Here is a 14,485-nt window from a genome sequence, read left to right on the forward strand (position 1 = left end):
GCTTGCAGGCATGCAGATAATGAGAGGTGGAGCAGAGGGCAGCTCCCTCATGGGGCGCCCCAATGAGCAACTGGTAGGGGGATGGTGCCTTGCTCAAAGACACCTCAGCACTGCTCAAGCCTTAATCGAAAAGAGAATTTGGTACAAATGAGTTCTACTTTCATTATGACGAGAACCTCACAGTGTGGTAGAATATCTTTGTGTAATCACATAAGTATTTCCGTAATTAGCAAAGTCCTCTCTCTTTGCCTTTCGGTCATGAACACATTACTGAGAAGATACTCGAAGACTTAAAGGAGCAGACTTGAAACAAAATGAAAGAGTAGAGGAATTAGACTCTCCAACTTCAGAGTCTGTTTTATTTCATGATGCTACTCCTTAAGAGCAAGAAAAATTGTTCAAATCATAACTTAGACTTTGAAGAAACAAGTGTCTCTTTTTACTTCCCAAAAAGACAGGTTGGAAAGGCCAGGATTTAGAGGACTAAACCACTCCCCCAGGAAACCCTGCTCTTCCTCTGCAGAGATGGCTCTTGATCACGATGCTGGTGCTGTAATGTTTCTTCTCCCCCTATCTCCTCTGCTCTGTCAGAGTGATGTATGGTCACCAGAGTGGGGAAACACCTTCCAAGGAGAAAACACACAGAGAGCTCCGAGCTGGAGGCTGAACGCACATGCTGCATGAGAAAAACACTTCTCCAGAGTGAAGGTAAGACATGAAGAAAGTTCTCTCTCAAAGGGTTAGCGAGAAAGTTTTTGAGAAAGTCTGATACAGTAGTTTGTTTTGACTTTATAAATAGAAATGTGTATTTTTGTTATGTATGCTTCTTGGTTTTGATTAGGTTTGCATGTGTTGCTCTATGGCAATTTCTCTAAAATTCCCATTTTTCTTTCTAAAAGAAAGCAATGATCTGCCCTCTTCTCTGATGATCCTGCCAAAAAAAGTTATTTTCTCATCCAGCAATTTAGTTGTAAAACCTATTAAACAACTTTGCACCAACTTTAATATTTATTTATCTTGTTTCTGTAAGTGCTTGTGCAGCAATTTATTAGGGATTCAGTTTATGGTTTTGTAACCTCAGGGCAAAATAACCCCTCTATTCATCTTTTTGTCTCGGCTCTTAGCTTAAAACAGCCTTGTCGTTTTTGGGCATAATTCCTTCCGCGAGCATGAAATCAGAGATGAAGAGAAGTAACATGTGATCTCCTTCTGATGTCAGTGTTGACCACCTATAAAAGAGATGACATCTGAAAGGAACTTTATTCTCTCCTTGCATTGTAAATTCCTCGGTGGATAAGACTTCCTCGTCAACAGATGGTCTTATTCATCCCCAAGAGGTTGGGTGGTGAGACAAAATAAGTGTCCATGTTGGATTCATAAACAGGTCTTTTTTGTTAACTGGCTTACAGTCAAACGATAAAATCTCCCACTACTTATTTGTTCCTTAGAATCCGCTGCTGTATGAATAAGTATAATTAAAGAAAAAAGTTTTTTTAAAAATCTTTGTTAAAGCTAATCTGTATAAAAATAAAGAAACCTTTTTACCAAAAAACTGAACAAATAGATTCAATGAAGATTCAATAGGCAACCATGATTCAAGTAATGTATGGCTCTGTGGGAAAAATGCTAAAACTAAATGTAAATCTTTTATTTAAATATCCTCTCTCTCTCTCTCACACACACATACACACACACACGTACACACACACACACACACACACACACACACACACTATAATATCTTGACTCTTACTCTGAAACCATGCAGTTGTATAGCAACAGAACGTGTCTTTCTTGTCTTGATGGATTGAACATAGACCTTCATGAAAACAACACATCTAGGTGGACAATAATGCTGTTCTAAAACCTGAATGTATGTTTTGGTATTAATGACGCCTTCAGCTATGTGGAAGTGTCTTATGCAATGGGCAGTGTCCTTTCTGCTAACAATCAGGATGCCCCCCCTCTCCTTTAGCCCAGAGGACACAGCATCCTGAAATCATGACTACCTTTTAGCATTGAGCCTCTTTACCTGTGGAATGGTTTGAGCATTTCATGACTTTCTCTTTTGTTACCCCTGTAATAACTTCTTTTTTGGTATGTTAAAAAATTCAGAATAAGCATAGATTTACAAAAATTAATGAAGCTGAGATGAAATTTTCAGTGAATTGTCTTTGATTGAATTTGGGTTTATTGCTGTTTTACAGAGTCCCATAACCTTTCTGGAATCAGGATTGTATTTGAACAGATTTATATGGCATTTAAAGTTAGCACACCTCCCACCTTCAAGAGATGAATATGAAAACAAAGGTTTTGGATCAAACTCAAACATGCATGTGAAGTAAAAACAACCAAAACATATTTATCAGTTTATCGGTTTGTTACAGATGTCTCAGGTCTTCAGATCCCAGTCCAACAGTTTAAGTAGGGATTCCTCGTATTGGGACAAATGTTTGCAGCTGTTTTAGACACAGCTGTGGTTCATCCTCATTTGATCAGTTTTTGTCTTCTTCACCTGCCTTAAATGCTCACCCAGGAATAGCTCCATCTTTTCAAACAGCTCCTATCATGATTGATGTCCCCACCTGCCCCTCTGTTTAACTTCAGGCTAAACAGTGCTAGTTCTGCTCCGTTCTAAGCCCCCTCACTGACGATCATAGAAAAATATCAAAATATGCCAGTGCTGGTTTAGACAGTGATAACTAATAATCTCTGTCAGTGAGGAAGCCAGGGGCAGAGAGCAACGCTGTCCACACGAACCATAGCCAGCAGTCCATTAGCGCAGAATCCTAACAGTTGGCTGGACTCTGGGAAATCTCAGAACATTGTCAAAGTCCGTTCTGACCCTGAGCGAGAAGCTCCAAAATCCTCATCCTGTCTGTGTTCTAAAGGTAAATGCACTTCAAAGAAATCTCCCAGAGAAGATAGGCAATAAATGTGTTTTTGGTTCATGTCATGTTTGGAGCTTTAGCAGACACTTATCATTTGTGAGACCACTAGCAGGACAGCCTGGTGTTTGTCTGTCCCTCCCTGGTTACTATGATCAACTGTCCACAATCTGAACCCTTATTTAATGTTACTACAGAGAAACAGGAAACGGTACCAGATTAAAGAGAGTCCATTCTTATACGTTCTAATCTATGTTTAAACTTTGCACGTGTTTACCTGTTTTTCTGTGTTGAGAACTTGAAAGCGGCAGTCAGTCATCCTCTGCTGGACGCTGCTGACGTTGGACAACAAGAGAGAACACAGAGCAGGAATAGAGGAAGATTTATCCATCACTTCATGTGTGATGCTTTAACATGGGATGCGCTCTCAACATCAGTGACTTAAGGTACCCTGTCATTCTCTCAGCTGTGATTTCTTTATCCACAATGCAAGCCGTCCTGAATGTGAGTTTTGAATAAACCACCAAGTCTTTGGTCTTTGGTCTTTGGAAGTGAAGAATACATTCCTTTCAGATTTAGGATGTGAGCAGATTTTAATTTAAAGAAGCTTGTCTCCAACAAAATGGACAACATTGTTTTTTTGTTTTTTTTATGTGGTTTGCGTTTGGAGTTATTCCCAACTAACACACACACACACACACACACACTCACACACACACACACACACACACACACACACACACACACACACACACACACACACACACACACACACACACACACACCGATAGAAGCAAGCTACCATGTAAGGTGCTGCTTTAATCATCCAGAGTAATTAATAGTTCAGTGTCCCACACACTGACTGTGGGACAGGAGAACCTGAGCTGAAGCTGCTGACCTTCAGATAATGTACGATTTACTTGACTTCATCCTCTGGTTAATCTGACTTTATATCTTTGTCGTAACATCAAGCAGGCCTTCTGTTTCCTAACTGTTTCCTGAAGACATCTAACACCATGAACGCCTTTTTTGTGCCCCATGTCTTCAGACCTCAGCCTGATAAATCCATTAATCCTCCTTTCATGATAAAATCCATTCAGGAACAATTTTGTGCTGCAGTTTTATTACTAATAAATGTCTGAACGGGTGCTGTGAACCAAGACTACCTAACAGTACGTTCTTACATTATTGGAGGCATGAGGACAGGCTCTTCTCATGGTCAGATGAATGGTTGCAGCGATTAAGGCTTTCAGTGGAAGTACAGACATCCTTGTGCTGTCTTAAGATATCCTGCGAAAACGGGAAATGACCTTTTAAGTTTGTAGCCCCAGAACGTACTGCGAGGGCGTCTGATTTAAGCATTTCTTTTTGTCTTCAATGTATTTGTACAAAGGTCATTCATGGATCAATAGATTGGAATGAAAAATTATACAGGTGTGGAAGTCGAGCCAGGGAGGAATTGATCCAGTTTTATATTTTTGGAAGATCCAGATACGGATGTGGATTCTGGATCAGTTTTTTTACTAACTTAAACACCATGAGGTTGAACCTACACCCATAACAGTAGTGAAAATAAAAATACCGAAGCACGTACAATTTAAGATGTTTGATTAGGTGTTATTGGCTATTGGTTATTGACGTGACGCAGAGCAAAGTAATGTGACATAATTGCTGTGACATCACCACAGTGTGTGCAAAGATACAGCTGATAATGATGGATAAGTGAACATATATGTTTCACCCTTTTCTTCTCTCAGAGACCCAGATAGAGGAAATACTGGAATCCCGCCGACGCCCCTCTGATAAGCCGGTGTTGATGGATTTTTGACAGAAGAAGGTAATCACCTCCTGATTGTTTTGGTGACACGTGTTGAAGGAAGTATACCCTCTCTGAGTTATCACAGCTTAGAAATATGGACATTATATGACCTGATTTAATGTAAACAGTTGGTCTCTAAAGTGACTTCCTGTTTATGGCCAGCTGTTTCCCGTATCCTGACTGGGAGCCTGACCAGATCCTGGCCCTCTGGACTCTGGCCCCTAACCCTGGAGGGTCAGCAGGGGGAAAATGCGGGGTACCACCCTCTTTGCCCTGTTGATGGGAGTCATGCTGTATCTGGTAATGGGAGCGCTTGTTTTCCGCACCTTGGAGGCTCCTAATGAGAATTTGGCTTACAAAGACCTGCTCGCAACCAAGCAAAACTTCCTGCAAAATAAGTCTTGCATCACCGAATTGGACTTCAATAAGTTCTTGAAGGTACCATTGGAGACAGTAAGCAATTTCTCATTACATAAACACTGATGGTGAATGTGACTTTTCATAAAACTACTTCATTAATTGTTTTTTTGTTTTTGTATTTTACCATTTTAACTGATGTTTTTAGATTCTGTGTGACTTTCACATCCCAGAGATTAATCTCCACTGTGCATCGTATCATCCTACGTCTTATCTCATTGGGTTTCATCTGCCTGCTGTAGCTTCAGGACGTGCAGGATGAACAGATTTGCATGGAACATTAAAAACAAAAGTCATCCCTTTCCTCCAGGTCGTTGTTTCTGCAGTGGAGGCAGGGCTGGATGTAAGCAACCCTCCAGCCAACGTCAGCAGCCGCTGGACCCTGGCCTCTGCCTTCTTCTTCTGTGGTACCATCATCACCACCATAGGTAGGTGGGTGCTGCACACTTTGAATTATTTTTTATATCTGTGTGGAGAGGCTGACTGTTGAATCAGGCATGTAAATTCATATGTAATCATACGTAATAATTGCTTTTTTTATGGAACTAGAGCTTATGTTAACATTCTTACGGTTGAACAGGTTTTGGGAACCTGTCTCCTCAGACGTGGTACGGCCAGTTGTTCTGCGTGTGCTACGCCCTGGTGGGCATCCCCATGTTCGGCATCCTGCTGGCCGGAGTGGGCGACCACATGGGCAGGGTGCTGAGGAGAGCTGTGGCCAAGATCGAGAAGCTCTTCCTGGTGAGAATGTTTCATCCTAGCTGGAAACCGAGGCCTCCATTATATTTATACCCGTCTGAGACGCAGTTATTTTGCATGCTATTGCATCAGCTTACAATTGATCTTATTTTATATTTTCAAGAAAATAAAGTTTTCACTTTCAAGCTAGCTTAAAATATTGCAATTACAGTACTCATAGCTGCTTGCCTCAGAGAAGCTGAGGATTAGAGAATCCTCATTAAAGAACCAGGTGAAAACTTTGCTTTAATTGATAATTAGAAAATTCGAAATCACTTGGATACCTCCACCGATGTCTGGTCACAGATCTCTGATGTCACAGCATCGTCCCTAATGAAGCTCACGGGTTAAGTATTATTTAAATCTAATCCTGTGCCACTATTTCTGTTCTGTGTTCGCCTCTCAGAAACACAAGGTCAAGCCGACCACTGTGCGGGTGATCTCAGCAGTTCTCTCCATCCTGATTGGTTGTTTGATCTTCCTGGCTGTGCCGACGGTTGTGTTTCAGAGGGCGGAGAACTGGACTTTTCTGGAGTCATTCTACTTTGTGGTGATCACACTCACCACTGTTGGCTTTGGAGACTATGTAGCAGGTAATGATACTGAAAGAGAAATCTTATTTAAAGAAGGTGTTCACAAAAAAACGGAAAGGTTATAAGATGGTTTTGAGGGTAGGAAATCTGAAAGTCTAAATTCAACTAAACAAAATTCGTCTTTTAAGTAAAGGTAATTATAGTAGATCTCTTTGGGCATTTCAAGGAAATTAAAATTGAGCAGTGTGATATGTGGAAACACCGTGCTGAGAAAAACCTTCGATTTCTCCTGTTGTGTGTATATCATGTTAAACCAAGCTGGAAATCAAAACCGACAGCTCTGCTGTGGAACGAGGTCTCATGTCAACCAGAGAAGTTACTTAAGGACCTCATGACGCAAACCAAAATAGTAGGAATACTAGAACTCTCTGTGGAGATAAGTGGAACATCACAGCGCTGATAAGATCATGTTTCCTGTGTCTAGGAGGCGGCCCTGACGGCTTGGTGTACAAGCTCCTGGTGCTGCTGTGGATCGTGTTTGGTCTCGCCTACTTTGCCTCTATCCTCACCATGATCGGCAACTGGCTGAGGGTGTTATCCAAGAGGACCCGCGCTGAGGTGAGGAGGAGGAGAGACGCTCTCCAGGTCTGGCTTTTTGTCCCCACAGCTTACGTCTCTCTCTTTCCCTCACCTTCAGATGGAGGAGTTGAGGGCTCACGCTACAGACTGGACCCAGAACATCCAGAACATGTCCATGGACTTCCGCATCCCCAAACCTCTGGAGTTCAACGACCCCTTCCTCCTGCAGCGTCGTCGCTGGAAACGTAGCGAGCGTCGCCGCATCCGCCGGGGAGCCCAGGTTACTCTGGGACACTGGGCTACAGGAGGACCTGAAAACGGACACCTACCTAACCAGTGGGCCGGTCTCTTCAACTCCATGAGCCAACTGGAGGCCCATTCGTCTCTCGAGAGGTCAGTTAAATCCAGACCGCAAGTCAGTGCTGCTGGAGATAGATTGTGCCCTGGATTGAAGGTTGACCCGACTGTGGGTCTGCAGGTGGCGGGCAGGCCACTTCCTCACCGACTGGCCCGCTCCTTCTCCCTCCCTGCGGCCTGTTCCGCCTCAGAGCTGGACTCACCAGGTACCGCCTTGCAGGGAGCGTCCCTATCTGGATCTGAGTCTCCTTTTGACTCCAGATCGGATGCCTCCTCGGTTTCCTCATCCGACTTTGCCCTCCACAGGTTCCAGCCCCGTCACACACTCAGCAGGATGGAGGAGGGTGGAGCCACAGACGTGAAACCAGCACAGGAGAAAACTGAACTGGTTTCAGGAGAGAAATATGAATATAAAGCAACGGGGCTCTCAAATCAGGGGGCCAAACCAGGGGCATCTGCCCCAGTTTTACCCACTAACTCCACCCCGTTTAGTCCTTTCGTTCGCTCGTCCTGCCATCCAATCCTCCTTCCCTCCGCTGCCCTCAACATTGCGTCCTCAGCCAACTGCCAGCTGCTGGATTTCTTTGGCGAGAACTTGGCGTACATCGACGAGTCCTCGGACACTCTGAGCGACCGCGGCCTTTCAGCAACAAGTGAGGAGAACAGGAGAAAACCACGAAAACCCAAGCGGAGGAGCATGAGGAGGCAGCTGTCACACAAGTGGAGCCCCCTGCAGGTGAGGGGGCCCGACATTGAGATTCCACCTTCAAACCCCCCCACGCCACCTCCACGCTCCTCTCTTTCAGACTTGCCGTCAGAGACCCAAACGAAGTCGGCTCTGACGCTCTGAGCTCAGAATCCTGTCCTTTGACCTGAGAGACGGAACATCTGATGCATCCGATGTTGGTTTTCTTCTTACCCGTTAGCTGCAGAGATCTCTGCAGATTCTTTGAATCACTTCATTTTACAGACTGTTGGTGATGAAATCATCTAATTCCTTGTGAGTGAGCTGTTAGCAAAACCATTCTCACACATTTGAGCTACTTTTACACACACACACACACATGCACACACACACACAAACATTACACTGTCTCTGCCTGTGAATGAGTAAGCCTTTTAATATACTCAATCACGACACTAATACCTTTGATCAATGTTGTCGGTTTATAAATGACTTCAGTCTTTTGTTGCCCTTGTCTCATTTTGTTCGATAATGTTTTTTTTTATATTTATAGCAAATATTTTTAAAAATCAGTGAACTTAATGAAGAATAATTCAAAATGTATTTCTTTGTAACTATTTAATTTCAATTCAGTGTCAAAAAAGATTCAATTTTAATTATGTCATAAAAAGTATCACAACTTCAAAAATTTTGTAATCTAAGCTAAGGTTGTATGTTTTTTCTCTACCATGTTTCCATGGTAGAGTGATTGATGGAGCTGCTGCTGAGAGCCAGAGAGGTTCGGAGGGAAGAACTAGATGACGTGTAAGCAGAGATACAGTCAATCCACGCTGACAATCACGCCGGGTTCTGCTCTGACTGGCAGGAGCAGAACTTAGGGTTTATCTCAGAATCATAAAAAGTGGATTTACCCACACGGAGGGAAATATGCTTCACTTCATGAACATACAAAAGAAGAGATCAGACTCAAAGGAAATTATGGAAAGAGTTTGTCTTAGGAGCTGGAACAGTGGTTCATTAATAAAAACATTAATAACACTATCAGTCTGAACACACTGTATGTCTCAGTAGTTCTCTACGTACAAAAGTTAGTAGACTCACGTCAAACCATGTATTTGTCAGCAGCCGCAAACTTCCATTCGTCCTGATTTCACAAGGATGTAACCAGAAGACGAAAGTGAGGCCAGGAGCAGCGATGTGCGTACGTCGGAGACATGTTGAAGTGTTTCTCCATAGTGTCCGTATGTAAATGAACAAAAGTCGAAACAGAAGGCTCAGTCGGTAGCCCTCTTCTCCTTTAGTGTTGAACATAAACTAACCTTTAGTCTCTCTTAAGCACAAGAGTCAGCCAACGTTTTCACAAGGAGTCATCCAAGTTAAGATGAAACATGAAACACACAGCAAATAGCTGTTTACCGTTATAGTAATGTTGAAAGAGAGCATACATAGAGCCTTTAAGGCAACACTGAGGGCATTTAACAGTTTGTGGTCTTCACCTACAGAAGTATCAGCTGTCCTTACTCCGCGCCTGTCAGCAAGATTCTTTGTGTGACCAATGTTCGTCTTGGCTGACAGTTTGTTGCTATTTTATTTTGAAAGTCTTGACCCCTTTGCCACAAAGCTAAACAAACTGTGCATTTTTAAAACTTATGAGCACAGCTTTCAAGAACTGTGCTGTTTGTTTGCCCTTCGTTGAACCCTGCAGGATGCCTCATGATGTCACTGTATGCCTCATAAATTAATATCAACACACACACACACACACACACACACACACACACACACACACACACACACACACACACACACACACACACACACTACTTGACACTGGTATCAACAAGGATGATGTTAAACAGCTGCCTCTGTATTTTTGTGATTAGTTTTTATGGCTCTGCCACAGGGGGAACGTCGGGTAACCGTTTTATGAGTTCGAGGGAACTCCTCTCTGTCCATCTGGACTTTTGTGTTATATATTCAACATATTGTCAGCCTGAGGTCCTTCTGTTTTCCAAGGTTGTTGGTTCTAACCTTGGTGATTAAAATTGTTAAGCAGGTTTCTTGGAATATTAATTCTGGTTCAATAATCGACTAAATAAATACTTAGATAGCTGTGGGGTTATGTTTGAATGCACATTTTTACATTTTAGGCACTTAGTAATAATTAAACATACATTAATTTGGTTATGTCTACCCACATCTCCTCAAGCTGACAGAATTCAGTGTAATTTGGTAAATGTGTCACAGGGCCTTACAGATGTGCATCCCATAAGTGCTTTGTTCAATTCATTATTGTTATCATGATTGACATTTTTAACGATAGTCAAATCTGATTTGGTTTAATGTTGGTTTGTTTGCATTCACTCATGTTCCATTCACATCAGCACAAATGGAGTTTTTCTTTAGAGCCGTAAAGCTGCATCCTTGGACACAAATTCTCTGGGGTTTTGTTTGCTTGTTTGTTTTGTTTTTTAGGTTTCCCTGTTGTGTTTTCAGCTATTATTAATGCTATGTTCTAATGTTTTTATAAGTGGGTCCGGTCGCTGATCAGTAGGGGACAAGAACATGTGCCTTTCATCTATATAAGAAACATTGCATTCTCAGATGTGTCCCTAGAAAGAAAACATTTAATGGACCTCAAGGATTCACACACATTTGTTTTTGTGAGAACATAGAATATAAACAAGGAGAAAACTTCACAAACCACTTTTACATTCAACTGTGACTGTAGTGCCTGAAGCTGTGTGAAATAAATCCAATGTCCTAAATTCACACTGTTCACTAATTCAAAGTCGTTTTTGTGTGTTCTCAGTATTCATACCGGAAATAGTATGAATGAAGTATAAATGTACATTTATACATCTAAAATCTGTAGCTGTGAAAAAAAGATCTAAGCTCAACAGAACAAAGACACGTCTACAAGAATATTTTGGTATCTCCTTGACCGCTTAGTCTGATGTAATTTCAAACGTAAGGTATGTTAAAACATTCTCACTGCTGCAACATACTGTATAAGTAAAGATGAACTTACTATGGAATTATGTCCAAAAAGAAAATTCCAGAATTTTGACCTATGCAATATTTTTTCTTCTCTGTCTATTAATTATTTTTATACAGTACCATACCGATATCTGACATCTGACAATGGGTTTTTGTAAGTCATCATTAAATGCTTTATTAAATCCAAATGTTAATTATACATTTCATTTTAAAATATAAAATCTTATTCAAAGTACGCAAGTTGTATAAAATAAATTATAAATTAGTCAGTCAGTCATTTTCTAACCTGCTTAATCCGCTAATGCAGGTCGCGGGGGAGCCGGTGCCAATCCCGGCAGTCTCAGGGCGTGAGGCGGGGGACACTCCGGGCACGACGCCAGTGTACCGCGGAAATTATAAATTAATTAACATAATTTTCTCTAGTTGGGTCTTATGATTTGTCCTGACAAACATTTAACCTCTCCCAAATCAATTACAAGACACAACTTTCAGTTACACATTGCTAAAAGCACACATTGGACAGTTTGGTGGAAAAGAGAGACGACAGCTACAGTATGTAGGGAAACGCATGCTGAGGATGGAGGATCATGGATGACGTGTGTGAGGACATGTAAGTGTATTTCCTGTGTCCATGTAAACTGGACACAGGAAATAGAAAGATGATGAGCTGCTGTGAAAACACCTAAAAGGAAGATCCCAGAAGAAAAAGTGTTAAAACTTAATTTTTCATGTGAAAAGTCAAAAGCAGTCTTTGTTAGCAATGTTTTTAAATAACACAAATTACAAGTTTTTATTTTACTGAAGCAACATTTCCAACTTTATCACATGAAATAAATCTTTCTCTCATCTGGAGGTCCAAGTGTTTTGTGTTTTGCAGGATCACACTAAACATTCTGATTGTACAACTCTAATAGTTTGGTTTAAAATGTAAAAAAAAAAAAAAGCTTGTTATGTATTATAAGAAAAACAACAGCCACATAAAACTCTTACCTTTAAAATCTAACTTTTAACTTCTCTAATTTTTAATTCAAAGATGAAAAAACCTCAAATTGCATTGCTTTTAACTGGAGAAGGCAGTAATTCATCCAAAGAGAAATCGTGGAAATGTCGTCCTCTTCTGTTCTAAACAGGAACAGTCAGGCCTCTGTGGTTTGTCTCCACGGGGTCTTCAAGTCCAGAAGCGTCTTAAAATATGGCTTCCATACAGCAGAGGCCTCAGATTGGTATCATCTGTTTACTCCTTTCCACTTTGGTGCTTGCATAACTTTTAATTCTGTATTTACAGTGGACTATTCGCCCAAGACTGACATTCAATATCCATAAATAAATAGGAACGACTCAAATGTGACCATTGAAGCAAAGTGAGTTTAATTTGATGCAAACCAATTGGTGCAATCACTTTCTGTCATCCTAAACAACATTTTCCACAGGTTGTCAAAGGCTCTCTTATAGTTTGGGTCAGTAATGGTGCGTGAGTGTGCAAATACCCGGCGCTGTGACAGGGGTTGCTATTGGGTAACAAGCAGCATGTATATATGGGTGTGTTTGGTGGCATTTAGGGGCTATGTGCACACACCCTCTCTGGGTCAAAGGCATACATGGTGGAGGTGTGTGTGTGTGTGTGTGTGTGTGTGTGTGTGTGTGTGTGTGTGTGTGTGTGTGTGTGTGTGTGTGTGTGTGTGTGTGTGTGTGTGTGTGTGTGTGTGTGTGTGTGTGTGTGTGTGTGTGTGTGTGTGTGTATGAGGTGGTCAATATCCACAGCAGACTTTCCCTCTCCAAGGACAGTGGGACTTAGTGTGAGACAGACCGAGGCGCTCTACAGTGGGATAAGTACAGGTTGCATATAGCAAGAGGTAGTTAAATGGAAAAGACTAACAGATGCCGGGGCTAGTTTACTCAGGGGGAGGGAGGCTCACCACAGCTCACCAGCACACCGACAAACACACAACACACACGGATCGAGGCTGCATTCTTAGTGTGGCTTAGAAAAAACAACTTTACTGTGATGGCTGGAGAACAGTGTGTATCTCTATTTTAACTGCAGGAGCCGAGTGGATAAAACCATTAATGAGATGCAGCCCTTCTACTTTTGAAGTTCCGGAAGTTAAAGGTCCAGTTCATCAAAACCTGCAGAAGCATTTAGCAACACACTTTCTGTCATGACTATCTGAGATTACTGCCTTTAATCCTTGCTCAGGGGCACCTCAGCAGTGCTCAGGAGGTGAAATGGATCCTCTCCAACTACCACTTCACGCTCCATGTTGGCCCACGCTGGTCTAGAGCCAGTCACCCTCCGTTCCCCAAGCCAAGATGTAGGGGACTGACCTACACCCCCCCCCCCCGATGACGAAACAACGCTGCAGCAGATGGTTCTGTGTGAATTATATGTGGTTGTAATGACTTCAGAGAGTCCTGCCTTTACACGCCTACCAACACAGAATATTAGTAACTAAACAAGACCCTTCCATTCAGTTCTGAGTAAATCAGTATTTTCCTGAGCTGTCTAGTTACTGTAAGCACTGGGATCTCTCTCCCACTGTGAGACGCCTCAGTGGAACTGAGAGGAAGGACATCCTGAGACACGTCTACCTCTGGAGAGGGAGACTAAGAATTAATCAAACTATTAATAATCGTCTAAAATAAAAACTATCGTCTTAAACTAAAACTTTGGGAGGATGGTGATTTTTTACCTATGCTGGCCTTCTCCGTGGCGACACAGGGTCTCACAGGCCTGAGACCCTGGTCCAGGCCTATGAGGGGGTCCCTCTGGGTTCTCCAGCTTCTTTCCAGAGTAAAAGGTAGTTTAGTGACTCTAAATTGCCCAGAGGTGTGAATGTGAGTGAGATCGATGTTTGTTTTTCTGGGTAGCCCTGTGATGAACTGGCGACTTGTCCAGATGGTACCCCTCCTCTTGCCCAGCGTCAGCTGGGATTGGTTCCAGCCCCCTGGTAAACCTCATAATATAAGCAGCTACAGAAAATGAATAATTTGAAGCTTTTTGATAAAGTGATAACTTCTCTGGGTTTTTTAAATACTTTTTTTTTTTTTTTTAATTGCAGATGCTCCACGTTTGAGTCCCTGATTCCAGTTCTTTTCTTGGGTAGCATTGCTCTCTGTGCTCCATTTAGACGATCTGTGAAAAGATGGCTTTGATTTCTTGTTAAATTTAATTGTACAGTCGAACTCACAGCCGCTCGTTCTTATTTTAGATGTGTGTTTTGTGTTTTCATTCAGGCTGAACGGTAACATAGTCGGTGCGACCGCAGCAAATTCCACCTTCTCTGACATCATGAGCTCTCCCTCTATAATTTAAGTGAATTGATGAAAAGTTCTGATCCACAACCGGATGTTGCTGCGACAACCTTGTGTTTGTCCGAATGGAGTGCTTTCTATTCAAAAACTTTATTGCTAACCAACACATTCCCACACACACACAACAAAAAAAAAGCATAAATCATATCTAACTTTT

General features: G+C 42.0%; 1 protein-coding gene across 5 annotated transcripts; it reads left to right on the forward strand.

Moving 5' to 3' along the window:
- Positions 1-555: 555 nt before the first annotated feature.
- On the forward strand, positions 556-11,153 carry kcnk4a (potassium channel, subfamily K, member 4a). Of its 5 annotated transcripts, XM_068326327.1 has the most exons (10): positions 556-708; positions 3,184-3,334; positions 4,646-4,725; positions 4,870-5,160; positions 5,435-5,552; positions 5,705-5,865; positions 6,269-6,455; positions 6,880-7,013; positions 7,093-7,367; positions 7,638-11,153. In XM_068326327.1, the coding sequence occupies exons 4-10, from the start codon at positions 4,957-4,959 to the stop codon at positions 8,179-8,181; spliced, it is 1,623 nt and encodes a 540-aa protein (XP_068182428.1). In that variant the 5' UTR covers positions 556-708; positions 3,184-3,334; positions 4,646-4,725; positions 4,870-4,956; the 3' UTR covers positions 8,182-11,153. The 5 variants fall into 5 exon arrangements, with proteins under 5 accessions (XP_068182428.1, XP_068182424.1, XP_068182427.1 ...); XM_068326323.1 differs by having other exon boundaries at positions 558-708; positions 7,093-11,150; XM_068326326.1 differs by having other exon boundaries at positions 558-708; positions 4,870-5,145; positions 7,093-11,150.
- Positions 11,154-14,485: the final 3,332 nt, after the last annotated feature.

Source organism: Antennarius striatus, chromosome 10 (assembly GCF_040054535.1).
Source record: "Antennarius striatus isolate MH-2024 chromosome 10, ASM4005453v1, whole genome shotgun sequence".
NCBI classification, from domain to species: Eukaryota; Metazoa; Chordata; class Actinopteri; order Lophiiformes; family Antennariidae; genus Antennarius; species Antennarius striatus.

What these genes read in the sequence shown, in the direction of transcription:
- kcnk4a (XM_068326323.1), top strand. Translation starts at nt 4,957, where the DNA reads ATGCGGGGTACCACCCTCTTTGCCCTGTTGATGGGAGTCATGCTGTAT. An exon ending in TACCATCATCACCACCATAG is followed by an intron (nt 5,553 to 5,704) that starts GTAGGTGGGTGC and finishes ACGGTTGAACAG; the next exon opens with GTTTTGGGAACCTGTCTCCT. An exon ending in CTTTGGAGACTATGTAGCAG is followed by an intron (nt 6,456 to 6,879) that starts GTAATGATACTG and finishes TCCTGTGTCTAG; the next exon opens with GAGGCGGCCCTGACGGCTTG.